The following is a 16,406-nucleotide window of genomic DNA, read 5'->3' on the forward strand; positions in this document are numbered from 1 at the left end:
CCCATTCTCCCGCTATTTAACATCATCAGGGCTAACAAGCAGACTGCAGTTTATCGAAAATGGCATCAGGGCTTATTCTAGCGAACCCCGGCTCCCACTGGGCTTCTCTTTGTCCCTCTATTAATGTACCTCTCTGTCCTTCTGCTGTTATCTAATTGCTGGACTTGGACTTGACTTTTTTTAGCACAGCTCGGACCAATTTCTTCTGTTTCTCTCTCTCTCTCTTTCTCTCTCCCCTTGCAGCTCTTGAATCTCTTCTCGTCTCCCTCCTCCTTCCCCACCTACTCCCCCTCAAACTGTCCTCCCTTTCTCCCTCTGATTCATCCATTTTCCTCCCTCCCTCCCTCCCTCCCTCCCTGTCCTCCCCTCCTCTCATGGTCTTAGTCCAGTGTGTGTGATGTATATGACTCGCCGTGTTCAAAAATAGGCATACGTACATATGTATGTGGGTCCCCTGTATGCGTGTGTGTGTGAGTGTACTATGCATACAAAGCCATGGATGTATGTACGTTTGACGTAAGTACGTACGTATGCATTGATGCATGTATGTATTAATGTATGTACATATACATGCATGCCTATGAGTATATGCATGAATTGTGTGTGTGTGTGTGTGATTGTGTGTGTGTGTGTGTGTGTGTGTGTGCGTGTGTGTGTGTGGGTGTGTGTTCCTGCACGCCACAGGAACACACTGTGGGGGGCGTGTCACAGGGCGCTCAGGTCGTGGCACGACCGCGATTTCTGCCGCAGGATCTTGCTGCCGCGCTGGCGGCTCATCTCGCGGTAGCGGCCGCGGTCGCGGTCGCGGCCGTACGAGCGCGGCACCAGGCCCGCCAGGAAGCGCTTGGCCTTGCTGGTCAGGCTCTCCCTGCGGCCCGAGCCGGGGTCCCCGTCGGTCCAGCCGGGGCCCACGCAGTCGCCCCGGGCGGCCCGCACCACGCTCTCCAGCAGCTCCCCGGTGCCGTGGTCCAGGGAGGCGGACAGCTCCAGGTAGAGGCAGTCGAACATCATGGCGCTGGCGTGGGCCTCTGGGGAGACAAAGGAGGTGGGGTTTCAACGCCGCCATGGTAGTCTGCTGAACGCGTTCCTCTGACGCAAGAGAAGGAGGAGGAGAGAGGAAGAGGTGGGGGAGGAGAGACGGAGAAGAGGACAGGCACGAGAGGAGGATAGGGGGAGGAGGAAGAGAACAGGGAGGATGGGGAAAGAGGGGAGGAGGTAGAGAGGAAGGAGGAGGAGATGAAGAAAAAATAAGAATATGAAAAATGATAAAAGAGAGAGAGAGGGAAGAGGTGAAAGGAGTAGGAGAAAATGGAAGAAGAAAACCCAAGAAAAAGGGGGGAGAGGGAGCAAAAGGAGCGGCAGGAAGATGAGAAGCGCATGTTGTATCAGTATCTTCTTATCAGATACAGGAAGAAGACAAGAATAAGCAGAGGAGGAGGAGAAGAGGAGTAGGGCGAGGAGGAGGAGGAGTAGAATGTAGAATGTCATGAGAGGTTCTGAAAATAGCCACTAGTCTCTGGACTCCCTCACAATACACCAGAGATTAACATATTGGGTGACCTGCCCCATCTAAAAATAGATGCAGAGACAGGGAGAGACAACCACAGAGGGAGAGACAGACAGAGAGATAGAGGCAGACACAGAGTGAGCGAGAGTTAGAGAGAGAGAGAGTGATAAGCTAAAGGTGAGCGTCCACACTGGGTGAGGTATAAGCTATAATCTTGTCAGATGGTCCAAATGGCAAAAGCTCTTTTCCCCTAACTGTGATTTCACCGGATAAGGGAAAATAATAACTGCCACTGTGGGGCGGACATTTTGTCCTGAACAGACTGTCCACCCAGCTGGTCAGAAGGGTGGAGGCCAAACAAACACACAACAAATGATACTACAGTATGTTGAGAGCATGTCAGGCCAAGCAGGACATTTTATTTATTTTTTTTATTCTCTCTAGTAGCGACGGAAAGACCAAAAACACTGTTATTACAATTGTCCAGTGTATAAAAAGAGTCCCTGAATCCAGTGTGGACATGAGGTCACAACCGGAAAGGAAGCAGCTGCTTGGATCATCTAACGAGGCAAGACCAGCAAAACTGAACCAGAAGCACTTTCACCATGTCCCATCACCATCCCCCATCACTCCGCATTCATGCATTCATCCATCACCTCATTCATTCGTCCATTGGATTGTATAGGCTGTGGAAGAAGTGGAGAAGTTCAACTGCATCAGAACAGAGGGAGGAGAAGATTGGTGGAGGAGAAGAGATGATGAAGAGGGGAAGTGAAGGCAAATGAACAGAAGGAGAGAGGAGAAGATAGGAGACAGAGGAAAAGATGAGGAGAGGAGAAGAGAGGAGACAGGTGAACAGATAAGGAGAGGAGAAGAGAGGAGACAGGGGACCAGAAGGAGAGAGGAGAGGAGAGGAGACAGGTGAACAGATAAGGAGAGAAGAGAGGAGACAGGGGACCAGAAGGAGAGAGGAGAGGAGACAGGTGAACAGATAAGGAGAGGAGAAGAGAGGAGACAGGGGACCAGAAGGAGAGAGGAGAGGAGAGGAGACAGGTGAACAGATAAGGAGAGGAGAAGAGAGGAGACAGGGGACCAGAAGGAGAGAGGAGAGGAGACAGGTGAACAGATAAGGAGAGGAGAAGAGAGGAGTCAGAGGACTAGAAGGAGGAGAGGAGAAGAGAGGAGACAGTGAACAGATGAGGTGGGGAGAGGAGACAGAGTGACCAGAAGGAGAGAGGAGAGGAGAATAGGAGAATAGAAGAAATAGAACAGAAGGAGAGCAAAGTGGGGAGAAGAGAGGATAAGGTGAACAGAAGGAGAGGAGAAGAGAAGAAAGGAGAAGAGTAGGAGACGACAAAAATTGATTGGTCTAGTTTTCTAATCGTTTCAGTACAAATTCCAAATACTTTCTGCCAAATGCAGGTATTTGGTTCAGGAATAATTAAAAAATGATTATATATATATATTTATAATTGGATTTTATTTTTATGCTAAACTAGTCTAGACTCACTCCTGGGTCAACCCTACTAGACAAGTCTAGTCTTACTTCAAGGTCAACCCTACTAGACAAGTCTAGAGCGAGGAGAGGAGACGGGTGAAAGGAGGAGGGGGAGGAGATGAGGACATGTCTGGTGCCGCTGAAAGCTGTGGAGTCAGCAGGTACAGAGGTCCTGACACACCAGGGGCTGACAGGAGGTGGGAGGGAGGGGGCGATGGAGGGAGAGAGGTAGGGAGAGAGGGAGAGAGAGAGAGACAGTTTAGATAGACATTTGAGAGCATGGAAGGACACAAACATGGAAAAGAGAGGGAGGACAAGAGAGAGAAAAGAGGGGACAATAGAGAGAGAGTGAGATGACCGAAGAGACAAGGACTAGTGGGCATAAGAAATCAACAAGCAGAGAGAGAGAGAGAGAGAGAGCGAGAGAGAGAGAGTGACAGAGCAAGAGAGGGGAGAAAGAGAGAGAGAGTGACAGAGGGGAGAAAGAGAGAGAGTGAGAGAAACAAAGAGACAGAGTGAGTGAGTGAGTGAGTGAGTGAGACTCTGAGAGCAGGCCCTCACTCCCACTCAGACAGTGATATGTGTTTGGCCCCGGGAATGAGCGGGCGAGAGACTTCAACTAAGTGAGAGAGAAATCGAAGGAGAGCAAGACACCCCGACACAAGACGGGCGAGTGACTCAGAGAGAGGGCGATCCAGATAGAGAGGGAGGGGGCAGCCATGAGAAGTGGGAAACAAAAGTGTCAGAGGGGACACCATTACCATGCATCAATGACCCCTGACGCCTCTGTGTGGACAGGACTACTGACAGGAAGTCCATGCGGGTCCACTTCCTCCCTCACCTGCCCCCGAAATGCTGATCAGTAACGCGCAACGCTCTGTTAGACATGGCGCCGGATACAAGCGGGAGACGTAGATATAAATATATCGACATGTAAATATAGGCGTATCCACGCCCTGTGCGGCGGTTTTACAATACTGCTGACCGCATGCTGCTTCCTGATCCATGAGGAGAGAAAAAGCTGAATAGAGGTATGGTAGATATCTCTCTCCCTCTGGTATGATCCCTCCTTCCCTCTTCTCTTCTTTCCCTCCCCCGGTATCATCTCTCCGTCTCTCTCTTCTCCTCTTTCCCTCCCTCTTGTATGAACCCTCCTTCTATCTCCTATTCTCCTCTTTCCCTCCCTCTGGTGTCATCCCTCCTTCTCCTCTTTCCCTCCCTCTGGTGTCATCCCTCCTTCTCCTCTTTCCCTCCCTCTGGTGTCATCCCTCCTTCTCCTCTTACCCTCCCTCTCGTATGATCCCTCCTTCCCTCTCCTCTTCTTTCCTATCCGCCTCTCCTCATATCTCCTTCTCGTCTCTCCTTTCTCCTCCTCTCTTCTCTCCTCTCATTTCATCTCCTCACCTCACCTGTCCTCCCCCTACTTTTCTCTTCTGTTCTCTCCGTTCCATCTCTCCTTTCCTCTCCTCTCTTCCTCTTCGCTTCCTTCCTCGTACCTCCTCTCCTCCCTCGATGTCCTTCCTTCAATCGGTCAACTGAACCTCTTCATACCCCCTCCTGTTCCCGTTACACGCACACACACACTTTTACACACACACACACACTTTTACACACACACACACACACACACACACAAACACACACACACACACACACAAACACACACACACAAACCCTGACATACAGAAACACAAACAAAGGGCACACAGACACACACCCTGACACACAAAAACACACACATACACACACACAATCCTGGCCTGAACTCCCAATGTCCTGACCAGCGTCGGAGCGGACAACAGCCGTATGTGGCGACCGCTACAACCGCCCCCGAGGTGGAGAACAAAGCTCAACCAAAACAACATATTTTGACCCCTGTATCATCCAGCTACAAGCACAACAGGCAGGTTAACACACACACTCACACACACACACACACACACACAGACACGCCACACACACACAGGCAGGTCAACGCCCTCACACACACATAAACACATGGGCAGGTAACACACACAAGCACATACCGACAAAAGACACACACATCACACACACCCAAACCCACTCTATCTGCACCCCCTGACATTTCTCTTTTCCCTCCCTCCATCGCTCCTCTGTCCATTCTGTGTTCCTCGCCCCCTCCTTATCGTGCCCTACCACACGCAGAGCAAGCACACAGACGAGGGAGACCTGGCCTGTGTGTTCCTGTCTGTGTGTGTTTGTGTGTTGGTGTATGCCTGTAGCTGTGTGTGTTTGTGTGTTCCTGTGTGGGTCTGTGTTCCTGTGGGTGTGTGTGTGTTGGGGGTGTTAGCCTGTGTGTGTGTTTGTGTGCCTAGGTGTGTGTGTGTGTGTGTGTGTGCCTGTGTGTCTATGCATGCATTTGTACACAATTGTTGTGTATTGCTCTCCTGCATTCAAAGGATTTTTTCTTTCACGATGTGGCATACATCTGTTGTACACACATAGGACTAGCGTACACACATACATGCACACATACACACACCAACACACACACAGGCATCAATCCATCCATGCGAGGGAAAGATACTGACAAGAGGGGGCCGCCCTGACAGAGGGAGATAATCCACCATGAGACATGGTATCTTCCAGAACACACATGCACGCACACACGCACGCACACACCCACCCACACACACACACACACACACACACACACACACACAAACACACAAACAAACACAAACTCATATACACACACACTCACACAGAGGCATGGGGCAGCAGAGACTCAGAGAGACGGATCCCTGTGCTGTGTCCACAGAGTGGCAGAGCAGGCTGGGCTCTGTACCCGGAGCGGTGTCACCCTATAGCCTTCCCGGGGAGCAGTCCGAGCCCCTGAGACGCTAAATTGTTTGCATATGCAAATGTAGCATCGCTGCACCGCAGAGCTGGGGTACAGCGGTAAAGCTGCGGAGCTTGATTCACTGTACTCCGTCTCAGCTCCCTTCCCTCTTCAAACTATTTGACTATCTATAGTTTTCACTGTTTTAGGAGTCTGTACTTTTCGTTTTTTTTTTTTTTCCATTTTTTATCTGTAAAGGCTTACTTCCAGTTGAAAAGAACAGACGGAGAAGCCGACACCGCACAACCTTCCACCACAGTCGGGGATCCAGAACCTTTTGTTTTAAGAAACAAAAGGTTCTACACGAAGGGTCGTGTAAGAAATACGTCACCACATGCTCCGACATGATTTTCTCAACAACACAATTCTTAGGTCTACCACAGAGAACAAAAAGAAATCCTATTTATTCTCAGTCTATTTCTCTGGTGTGACACGCAGAAAGCTCCAGCGTACCGCGGCGGTCTGACCTCTGCGAAACAGGGACACAGAGGAGCTCGGAGCCCCGGGTTTGCGGGTGTAAATAATGCATGTTGTTGTTCAGCCACCAGGAGCTGGCTCACAGCATCTGCACGGCGGGGGAGCGGCCAGCCATCGAGCTTAGCAAACTCTGAAGTCAGCCCCCTCCAAAAACCCTTCCTCCAGCTCTGGGGGGGGGGTCCATACTGATTTAGTAAGGGGTTGGTTCAAGGCGTGCCTAGAATACCCCGGGGAGCGCAAGACCAATGCACTCAGGACTCACAGAATGTGTTTACACAAAATGAACAGACTTGTTTTGGTTGCTATTTATTCATTTAGCGGACGATCACATTGATGTTATTCAGGGCTATGTCGGGAATGAGCGGCTAAGTTGTTGGACATGGCAATCCTGCTCAAGGAAGCCTACAGTTAGACCTACATTGGGGATTGAAGCCACAGTGTTTTCGGCTTGCATCAAACACCCTTGCCCACTGCCCAGTGCACTACACATCCTGGTGTATTTTTATCCCAGATGAAGTAGTGGTGGCAACCATGTGGCCTAACGAGCTTTCACTGTTCCCTACTGTGCCTCCCCTTCTACATAATCACATCTTAAATCAACCGTCTTTTATATGAAGATTTGTCTGGGAAAACCATTCATCCTGGGTTTATTGTACACGTGTTGAGAGACTGAGCTGATGGAGGACGAAGGCTGCCGGGTTCTCGTCTCGTGGACGTAGGGGGGTCTTTAGACCGGGAGAGGTACAGTGGAGTACAGAAGAGGTACAATAGAGGTACATTTGAATACGGTAGTTAGAGTAGAGGTACAGTATATAACAGTAGAGAATAATAGAGTTCAGAATATGTACCATACAGAACAGCAGATACACAGTTTAGATAGAGTTGAGTACAAACAGGTACAGTACAGAATAGAGCACAATAGAGAGAGAAGGGGTACAGCAGAATGGTAACAACCCCCTGATGCATACAGTCATGAGATAGGGTTGATATGAGGGTAGATGAGGAGAGGTACACTAGAGTACATCAGGACGATAACAATCCCCTGATGCAGACAGACAGGAGATACGGTTGATATGAAAGGAGATGAGGACATTGTGGAGCCATACCGCCATTTGGTGCGATCGACGTGGGCCATCTGGGGAACTACTGTGTTTCTTTGGTTATTGGTATGAGTGTGTGTGTGTGTGTGTGTGTGTGTGTGTGTGTGAGTGTGTATGCGTCTGTCTAAGTATATGTATTTGTTTGTATGGGTGTGTGTGTGTGTGTGTGTGTGTGTCTTGTGTGTGTGTGTGTGTCTATATGTGTGTGTTTGTGTGTGTGTGTGTGTGTGTGTGAGTGTGTGTGTGTCTGTCTAAGTATATGTATTTGTTTGTATGGGTGTGTGTGTGTGTGTGTGTGTGTGTGTCTTGTGTGTGTGTCTATATGTGTGTGTGTGTGTATGTGTGCCTGTGAGTGTGTGTGGGTACATGTGTGTCTGTTGTGTGTGTATGTATATGTGTTTGTGTGTATGGGCAAATGTGGGCGTGGTGGAAAAGCAGGACATAGTTGATGCTTATCTTGGTTTTGCATCGATGAGGGTATTTAAGGAGTTGTTGTGTCGATGCTCGTAAACACGACGACCTCAAAAGATGCTCCAATTTAGAGACAAACTCAATAATCCCAGACACACATCCTCAGGCTTAGAGCACACACACACAAACGCACACACACACTAACTCTCACACACACACACACACACACACACACACTAACTCACACACACACACGTACACATACACAAACACACACTAAGTCAGACACACACACACACGCACACACACACACACACACATACACACACACATTGATGTGTGGGTGTGAAGGATAGCACTAAGAGACAACTAATTAAATGGAATTCTTGTCTGCTCTGTTAGGACCATTTTTAAACTAGATCAGTGGAGTGTGTCTTTGAACCTATGTGTCTGATGTTTGCGGGAATATTTTTCTGTCTCTATATGCACCCAATTTGTATGGTGCTGTTTGTGTGTGTGGATGTGTGTGTGTATGTGTGTGTATGTGTGTGTCTGTCTGTCTGTCTGTCTGTCTGTCTGTCTGTCTGTCTGTCTGTCTGTCTGTCTGTCTGTCTGTGTGTGTGTGTGTGTGTGTGTGTGTGTGTGTGCGTGCGTGTGTGTGTGTGTGAGAGTGTTGGTGTAGTTTTTGTACATCTATTTCTTTTCTATGCTAAGAACGTGTAGACCTCTACATGTTTGCGTGTGTGATAATGGAACTGTGTGTGTGTGTTTGTGTGACTGTTTGCGTTTGTATGTCTTAAGGTGTGTGTGTGTGTACTCATACACGTGTGTAGCGATTTGTTTGCTTGCGTATATGTGCTTGTGCACGTGTGTGTGCATTTGTGTGCGTGTGTATGTATGTATGTGCGTGTATGTGTGTGCTCATGCATGTTTGTGAATTTGTGTGTGTGCTCGTGCATGTGTGTATGTGTGTGTGCGTACGTGTGTGCATTTGCCTGTGTGCGTGTGTGTAGGTGTGTGTGTGGAGGCCCTGCCCCTGCCTACCCTCGGTGCTGATCTCTCTGCAGCGCACCAGGTCGCTCTTGTTGCCCACCAGGATGATGGGCGTGGTGGGCAGCGACTCCCGCAGCAGGAGGCGGAGCTGTGCCGTGCGGTGGAAGCTCCGCCTGTCCGTCACCGAGAACACCAGCACACACACGTCACACTGCAGCCCGGACAGGTCCTATAGTGAACACACACACACACACACACACACAAGATTAAAGACTATTACGTAGTACAAGGGGAAAAAATCAACAATGTTGAGGAGGTGTAACTCTTCCAGATGAGCTGGGTTATGTTCATGCACGCTTTGAGCATAACACCCCTGCCGTGGGGATGCAAATGGACCGGGACCCCTGTCCACTGGAAATATTAAGAGGAGGCCCCAGGCCCAGACGGCATCCCGAGTACTCAAGGGCCCAATCCCAATGTCCGGACTCACGGACTCAGCAGCGCATTCTCGCGAATTTATTTAGGCTTTAGGGCTGTCCCATTGTCAAACCAAAAAACGTGAGTGTTTGAGTCCACACTTACCGAGCCCTTTCCGTGAGTCTTCATCAGTGCAGACTTCACCTAAGGGAATTACCCACAATTCAAAGCGTTGTGATATTTACCGCGGAGACCATAGGGAAATCCGGAAATTAGGAAGGTAAACAACAAGACGACGTTAATGTCAATGCGCGACCAGATGAGAATTTCGGCCTTTTCTTAGTGAGCCGGATCATTTGGATCAGCTCACCAACAACAGCCGGCTCTTTTGGCTCCCAAACGGCTCTTCATATGACTAATTATACCTTTTATAATTCAGCCAAATGTAGCCCGTTCTGACTTATGATTAGTATGTGTAGGCCAATAATCACCTATTTCAATACATCCTTTATACTGAAGTAGTGTTCAAAAGTAAAAATATATTTTTTCTAATATCAATAAATTGCTGTAGCCGATTGTTTTCATTGCATTTACAAAAAAAAAAAAAAAAAAAAAAAACTGAGAATTCCCAAACCGGCAAGTGTCAGCAGCATCTTTGGCATTAAACGTTGCCAAGGTAACATGTGCTCTCGTGAAGTGCTGCCCCAATCCCATATATACCTATCCCATGTGGCCTCACGCACTCACTCACTTAGCACCTGAGATCAATTAAGTCTGTGAGTCCTTAGTCCTTAGTCCTCAGGGCTCACTTTGGGATTGGGCCATGGTGTGTGCAGACCAGCCGGCGGATGTATTCACTCAGCTTTTAAACACATCCCTACAACAATCTGTCGCTCCAACAAGCTTCAAGAGAACGACCATTGTTCCTACACCCAAGAAAACAGAAGCCCTCTGTTTAAATGACTACCGCCCCGTAGCTCTCAAATCGGTCACCAAGAAGTGCTTTGAGCGGCTAGTCAAAACCCATATCACCTCTTCTCTGCCTGACACCCTGGACCTTCTACAGTTCGCCTACAGGCCAAACAGATCTACTGACGATGCCATCGCCCTCACCCTCCACACTGCCCTCTCCCAACTCACATATGTGAGAATGCTATTCATTGACTTTAGCTCAGCATTCAACACTATAGCGCCCTCTAACCTTATCACCAAGCTCAGGGACCTACGGCTTAACACAGCCCTATGCAGCAGGATACTGGACTTCCTGACGGGCAGACCCTAGGCTGTGAGGATGGGCAACAACACCTCCTCCATTCTGACTCTCAGTACAGGAGCACCACAGGGCTAGATGCTCAGCCCCCTCCTGTAATAGCTGTTCACGCACGACTGGGTGGCCACACACAGCTCAAATACAATCAATATGTTTGCTGTCATCGGCCTGATCTATGACAACAATGAGACAGCCTACAGGGAGGAAGTGAGGGCCCCTGTCAACATGGTGCCATGGCAACAACCTCCATCTCAATGTCAGCAAAACTAAGGAGCTCATTGTGGACTACAGGAAGCTGCAGAGAGGAGACCATACCCCCATCCACATAGATGGGGCTGCAGTGGAGAGAGTCAGTAGCTTCATGTTCCTTGGGGTCCACATCAGCGAGGACCTCTCCTCGTCATACCACACCGACATTGTTGTTAAGGCAGAGAGACACGGCTCTTCTTCCTACGCAGACTGAAGAAGTTTGGTATGGACTCCAGGAAACCCTGACTGGCTGCATCACCGCCTGGTATGGGAATTGCAATGACAGCGACCTCAAAGCTCTGCAAAGGGTCGTGAAAACTGCACAGCACATCACCAGGTCTGATCAGCCCTCTCTACAGGACCTCTACACTCGTAGATGGAGGAGTAAAGCAGACTATTCTCAGGGACCACAGCCACCCTAGCAAGACTTGTTCACTCTGCAACAGTATCGGAGCATCAGGACACGATCCAGCCGGCTCAAGAACAGCTCCGAGCACCACAAGACTCTTGAACTCTTAACCCTAAGGTCCACTTAAACACACACACAAACATGAATGCACACATGCACACAAACATGCATACACACATAAATACACACGAATACTCAGATGCAGATTCAGACGCACACACATACATACACACACATATGCACACAAGCAGACACATACACAAGTTCACGCAGATACAGACCCATGCACTTCCCACAGAGATGCACACATGCAGAGACACACCCACCCACACAGTTCATTAAGTTAAGTGGAGTCAAGATGGATCCAATCTCCTGAAGGGTGAGAGGAAGGGGAAGGAGCAACAAGAACATGCTTCTTGGTTTTATGGACAGTATGATAACATTGGAAAATAAATCGAAATAAACATCAATACAATCACATACAATGTAAAGCACTTTGAGTGGTCACTGAGGTCAGAAAAGTAAAAGATTAGATTAATTCATAAAGAATTAAATGAATTCCCTTCTCATGCCTAGAATACTATACTACCGGCCAAAAGGTACTAGGTTTTAGTCTCAATATCCACAGTCTATCTGCAGACATTCATGAGAAATAGCCCTACCTTCTCGTTAATGACATGCATCTGAAATTAATTAAATCATTTTAAGTATTAAACATAATGTAATGCTACTGACAACATATTATAATGGCACTGAAAGCATATTGTAATGGTATTGACAGCATATTGTAATGGTACTGGCAATATAACTGTAAAGGTACTGACGGCATTGTGTAACAGTACCGACAGCATTACTGACAGCGTACTATAACGGTACTGACAGCATTAATGACAGCATTGTGAAACGGTACTGACAATAGGGGAGAGGTCAAAACAGGACGGGCAGCAAAACCCTTCTGAACCAACGCGGGGCGACGGAGCCTGAGTCTCCACCCAATTTGTCCCACTGAGAGCTACAGCGCGGTATCTCACCCTTGACTTCACCATGGCTAGCGCTGTCCCGGTGGGGCCAGGCCCATTAAGGGCTTCATTAAACTGCCCAGACATCCAGCAAGATGCCTGGCTTAAAGGTCACTGGCCATGTCTTCCTTCTCTCTCTCGCTCTCTCTCTCTTTCTCTGTATTGTCCTGTCTCTCTCTGTCTCTCTTACTGCTTCTTATCTTTTTCGCTTTTTCTCCTATTCACATCATCTCTCTCTCTCTCTCTCTCCATCTCTGAGTGTTTGTGACTATATCCCTTTCTCCCTCTCTCTCTCTCTCCGTCCTTTAGCGTCTGTCGCTTGTCACAATCTGTGTGGCCATGACTCCCCTTTATTGAGTCTGGTTATTCCTGAGCTGTCCTGTTTCTGGTTGTTATTGCCAAGGCTCTGGCTGGCTCTTGACCGTTGACTTAGCCCAGTAGAGGGACAGCTTGTTTTCAAGTGTTCCCCTTTGATGGCTTTTGATGATGCTTTCATTTAGCGCAATCATGCTGGCGAAAAAAAGTTTTTTGATGCTATCTTTATAAACATCGCTCCAGGAGGACGGCGAAGCTAAAGCGAGTCACAATTTATGTTTTAGGCGGAGGACATGGCAGTGGATCCACCAGATTTAATGACAAAAAAGAGGGAAGACGGACGGAAAGATTAAAAGAGGGGGAGAGAGATGCAGATTGGGGGAGAGGCAACTTGTCCCACAGAAAGTGGGACAAATTGAGACAAAATATGAAGAGACAGAGATGGAGAAAGAGAGAGAGGGAGGAGGGAGGAGGGAGCCGTCAGGAAGTTCCCATATCTCCCAGTTTGTGGTTTGACGAGGAACCATTATTTCAGACTCTAAATGGCGATAATGAGAGTGAGTTGCGCGCAGGGAGGGTTTGCGATGCTAGCACAGCCAAAAACACCTTGGTTGCGGCGCACTACTAGCTAGCGGGACAGGGGAGGTGGGGTCGGAGGAAGGTAAACACGTCACTGAGGCTAAGCGGTACGTCGGCTATAGAGGAATGCTTCGGCCTGTCAAGCAGTGCCAACGCTATCTATAGAACCGTCCAACAGGGAGTCGTGATGCTGGGGACCGTTTGTGATTGGCTATGCTGAAGTCATTTTCTCGTGCTCATTGCAGTGAGTGCCTAATTAGTGCCTAATTAGCTCATTATTTACGATTCATGTACTACTATAGCTCATTGTGTTTATGAATAGAGGTAGATGATTAAAAGGTAACTATTTATATCCATCAATCTGCCATCATGCATAACGGTTCGGGCAGATGATGAATAGATGTAGATGATAAAGAGGTAGCTATTTCTATCCATCGATCTACTGTAATGCATCAAGGTTTGGGCAGAAATTTAGTTGACAGATTCTAGGTTTTTATCCTTTATTTTGGAATGTACTTCTCGATTGTAGATTCAAATTCTCAGTGCTAGATGACAATTTAAGATTGTATATTCAAATTCTCAATTCTAGATTACAATTCACATAGCGTTTGCCGGGCCATGCCAGTCGCAATAACATCATAAAATATTGACCACTGGTAACGGAATTAAAATGCAATGCTTGTGACCTAAATAGAATCCAGATAAGGACCCACAGATTTGCCAGCTTTTGCGTGTGCGCACATATGTGTGCACTTGGAGGCCTGTGTGTGCCTGCTTGTGTGTGTGTGTGTGTGTGTGTTTGTGTGTGCCAGTGTGTGTTCATGCCCTACATCTAAGTCGCCGGAAGGTGAATATTTAAACCCTCCAGGGAGCGACACGCCTGAAAAATTCACATCTTCTCAAGCAGCGACGAGGGATACGATTGGACGGTGGAAGCAGGAAGTTCATGCAGAGCTTCCTGGCAGGAGAGCAGGGGGGTGAGGAAGATTGGAAGAGAGGAGGGGATGAGGAGGGGGTGGGGTGGAGGAGGAGGAGGAAGAGGAGGAGGGGGGATGGAGGAGGAGGAGAAGGAGGAGAGGGGATGGATGAGGGGGAGGGGTGGAGGAGGAAGAGGAGGCGGAGGAGGAGTAGGGGGGGGAGGGAGAGGAGGAGGAGGAACAGGAGAAGGAGGGGGGGGCGGAGGAGGGGGAGAATAAAAAGGAGGGGGTGCGACAGAGAAACTAAACTATGGAAGTAGTTAGACTAGCAGACAGAATGAACATCGATTGGCAGAGTGACGGACTGGCCCGGGGGGAGCGCAGGAACACAGTAAGTAGGCTTCACATCAGGTCTCTGCATCACTCTCTCTCCTCAAACCAGACAGGTTTCTCTCTCTCGCCCTCTTACCCTCTTTCTTTCTTTCTTTCTTTCTTTCTTTCTTTCTTTCTTTCTTTCTTTCTTTCTTTCTTTCTTTCCTTCTTTCTTTCTTTCTTTCCCTCTCACCCTACCCACATCTCCCACATACATCTCTGCGTGACCCACTCTCTGTCAGACTCTCGCTCTCCTTTTCTCTCTCTCTTTCTCCCTCTGACCCTTCCCTTCTCCCTACTCTCATTTAATCTTTTTGTTTGTCTTCGCCCCTCTAGGGCAGAAGTAGCACAGGAGGTAGAGTGGGTTGACTTTTAAGCGGAAGGTTGCTAGTGTGATCCCTGGCTCCTCCTACCGGTGTGTCGAGGCGTCCCTGAGCGAGACACCTCACCCTAACTGCTCCCCACAAGCTGGCTGTCGCCTTGCATGATTGACACCGCCGTCAGTGTGTGAATGTGTAATTGATGTTTGTAAGTCGCTTTGGATAGCGTCCTCTAAATGCCCTAAATGTAATTGTAAAATGTAATGTTAATCTTTCTCACCTCCGCTTCCACTCTCTATTTCTATCTCTCCCCCTTTCTCTCTCTCCATTCTCCGTACCTCCACCTACTCTCTCGCTCCACCTTCCTCTCTCTGTCTCTCCATCAAACTCAGTCTCTCAATATCTCTCTCCTGGTCTCTCTCTGCACCATCTCTCTCCATCTCTCCTTCTCTATGTTTTTTCACCCCCCCCCCCCGTCTTCTCGTCTTCCTACGAGTTCCTCCTGTTCCCCGAGTGCAGGCCATCTGTCAACACCTGCCACTCCCCGACACAGGTGCACGCCAAAACACGTACATGCCCATACGTGCACGCCCACACGTGCACTCCAACACACATACAGGCCCGTACGTGAATGCCCAAACATGGGCACACGTGCACTCCCGCACACGTACAGGCCCATACGTGCACGCCCACAAATGTGCATGGCCCCACGTGTTCATGCCTACACGCGCGCACCGCCAAACAAATGCACACTGACACGCACACAAATAGACACAAATGAGATGATGTTGCACCACCAAAACGGCCTATGACCCACACCGCATAAAAAACCCAAACAAATTCATCAATCCACACATGCTATCATCTGTGTGTATCACACAAACACATATGTTTACAACACAACGCACACAAAGACACACACCTATAGCAGGTCATCTTGTAGGTGCTTAATCAGCCGTTGTTTAACACTCGTTAACACAAACGAGTTGGGGTTAGGGTTAATAAATGCTGGGCGCTGCATGGTAATGCGCTCAGACTAAAGTAATAATCTCATCAGGGTTTACCAAGGCCAAAAACAAACATCTGGATAAATCCCTATTTTGTGTGTGCTGCCATGTGTGTGTGTGTGCGTGTGGTTGTGTGTGATTTGGAGTTGAACTCTGCTCCCAATCCTCTGTATTTATGTGTGTGCATGTGTGTGAGTGTGTGTTGAACTCTGCTCCAAATCCTCTGTGTGTGTGCATGTGTGTGCGTGTGTGTCAACATGTATTTTCTCATTATAAAGGTTGTCTGCTGGTAAGTGGAACACAGATTTTAAGCTAAGTTAAGCTATGCATTTGGTTTGGTTTTGTGGGGGCAGGGGGAGGCAGATGAGGTCAGTCCTCACGTGCCTGTACTCTCAAATACGACAACTGACATGTGTGTGCACAAATGTCCCCACAGTGCAATCAAACAAAGACCAGACGGTGATGTGGACACACAAACACACACAAACAAAGCCACACACACACGAACCTAACAGGCAGGATATTTAGATGACTTATGTCCCCCACAATACAGAAGACACATACACAAACACAAATACATTCTAAAGGGTAGAAGGTTACCACTGGACTGATTTCAACCCAACACAGGACCCCATTCACTGGTAGTGAATAAACATAAGGCATAGCTGGGCCGAACAGAACCC

General features: G+C 48.4%; 1 protein-coding gene across 1 annotated transcript in view; it reads right to left on the reverse strand.

The window, feature by feature from the left end:
* Nucleotides 1-384: 384 nt before the first annotated feature.
* rem2 (RAS (RAD and GEM)-like GTP binding 2) overlaps nt 385-16,406 on the reverse strand; it is a 30,706-nt gene continuing 14,684 nt past the window's right edge. Inside the window, exons 4-5 of the mRNA XM_079750409.1 lie at nt 8,901-9,078; nt 385-1,028 (exon numbers count right to left, since the gene is read on the reverse strand). Coding sequence (XP_079606535.1) covers nt 706-1,028; nt 8,901-9,078 — 501 coding nt within the window. The 3' untranslated portion in view covers nt 385-705. The remainder of the gene's footprint in view (nt 1,029-8,900; nt 9,079-16,406) is intronic.

Source organism: Pollachius pollachius, assembly GCF_949987615.1.
Source record: "Pollachius pollachius genome assembly, chromosome: 14".
Taxonomy (NCBI): Eukaryota; Metazoa; Chordata; class Actinopteri; order Gadiformes; family Gadidae; genus Pollachius; species Pollachius pollachius.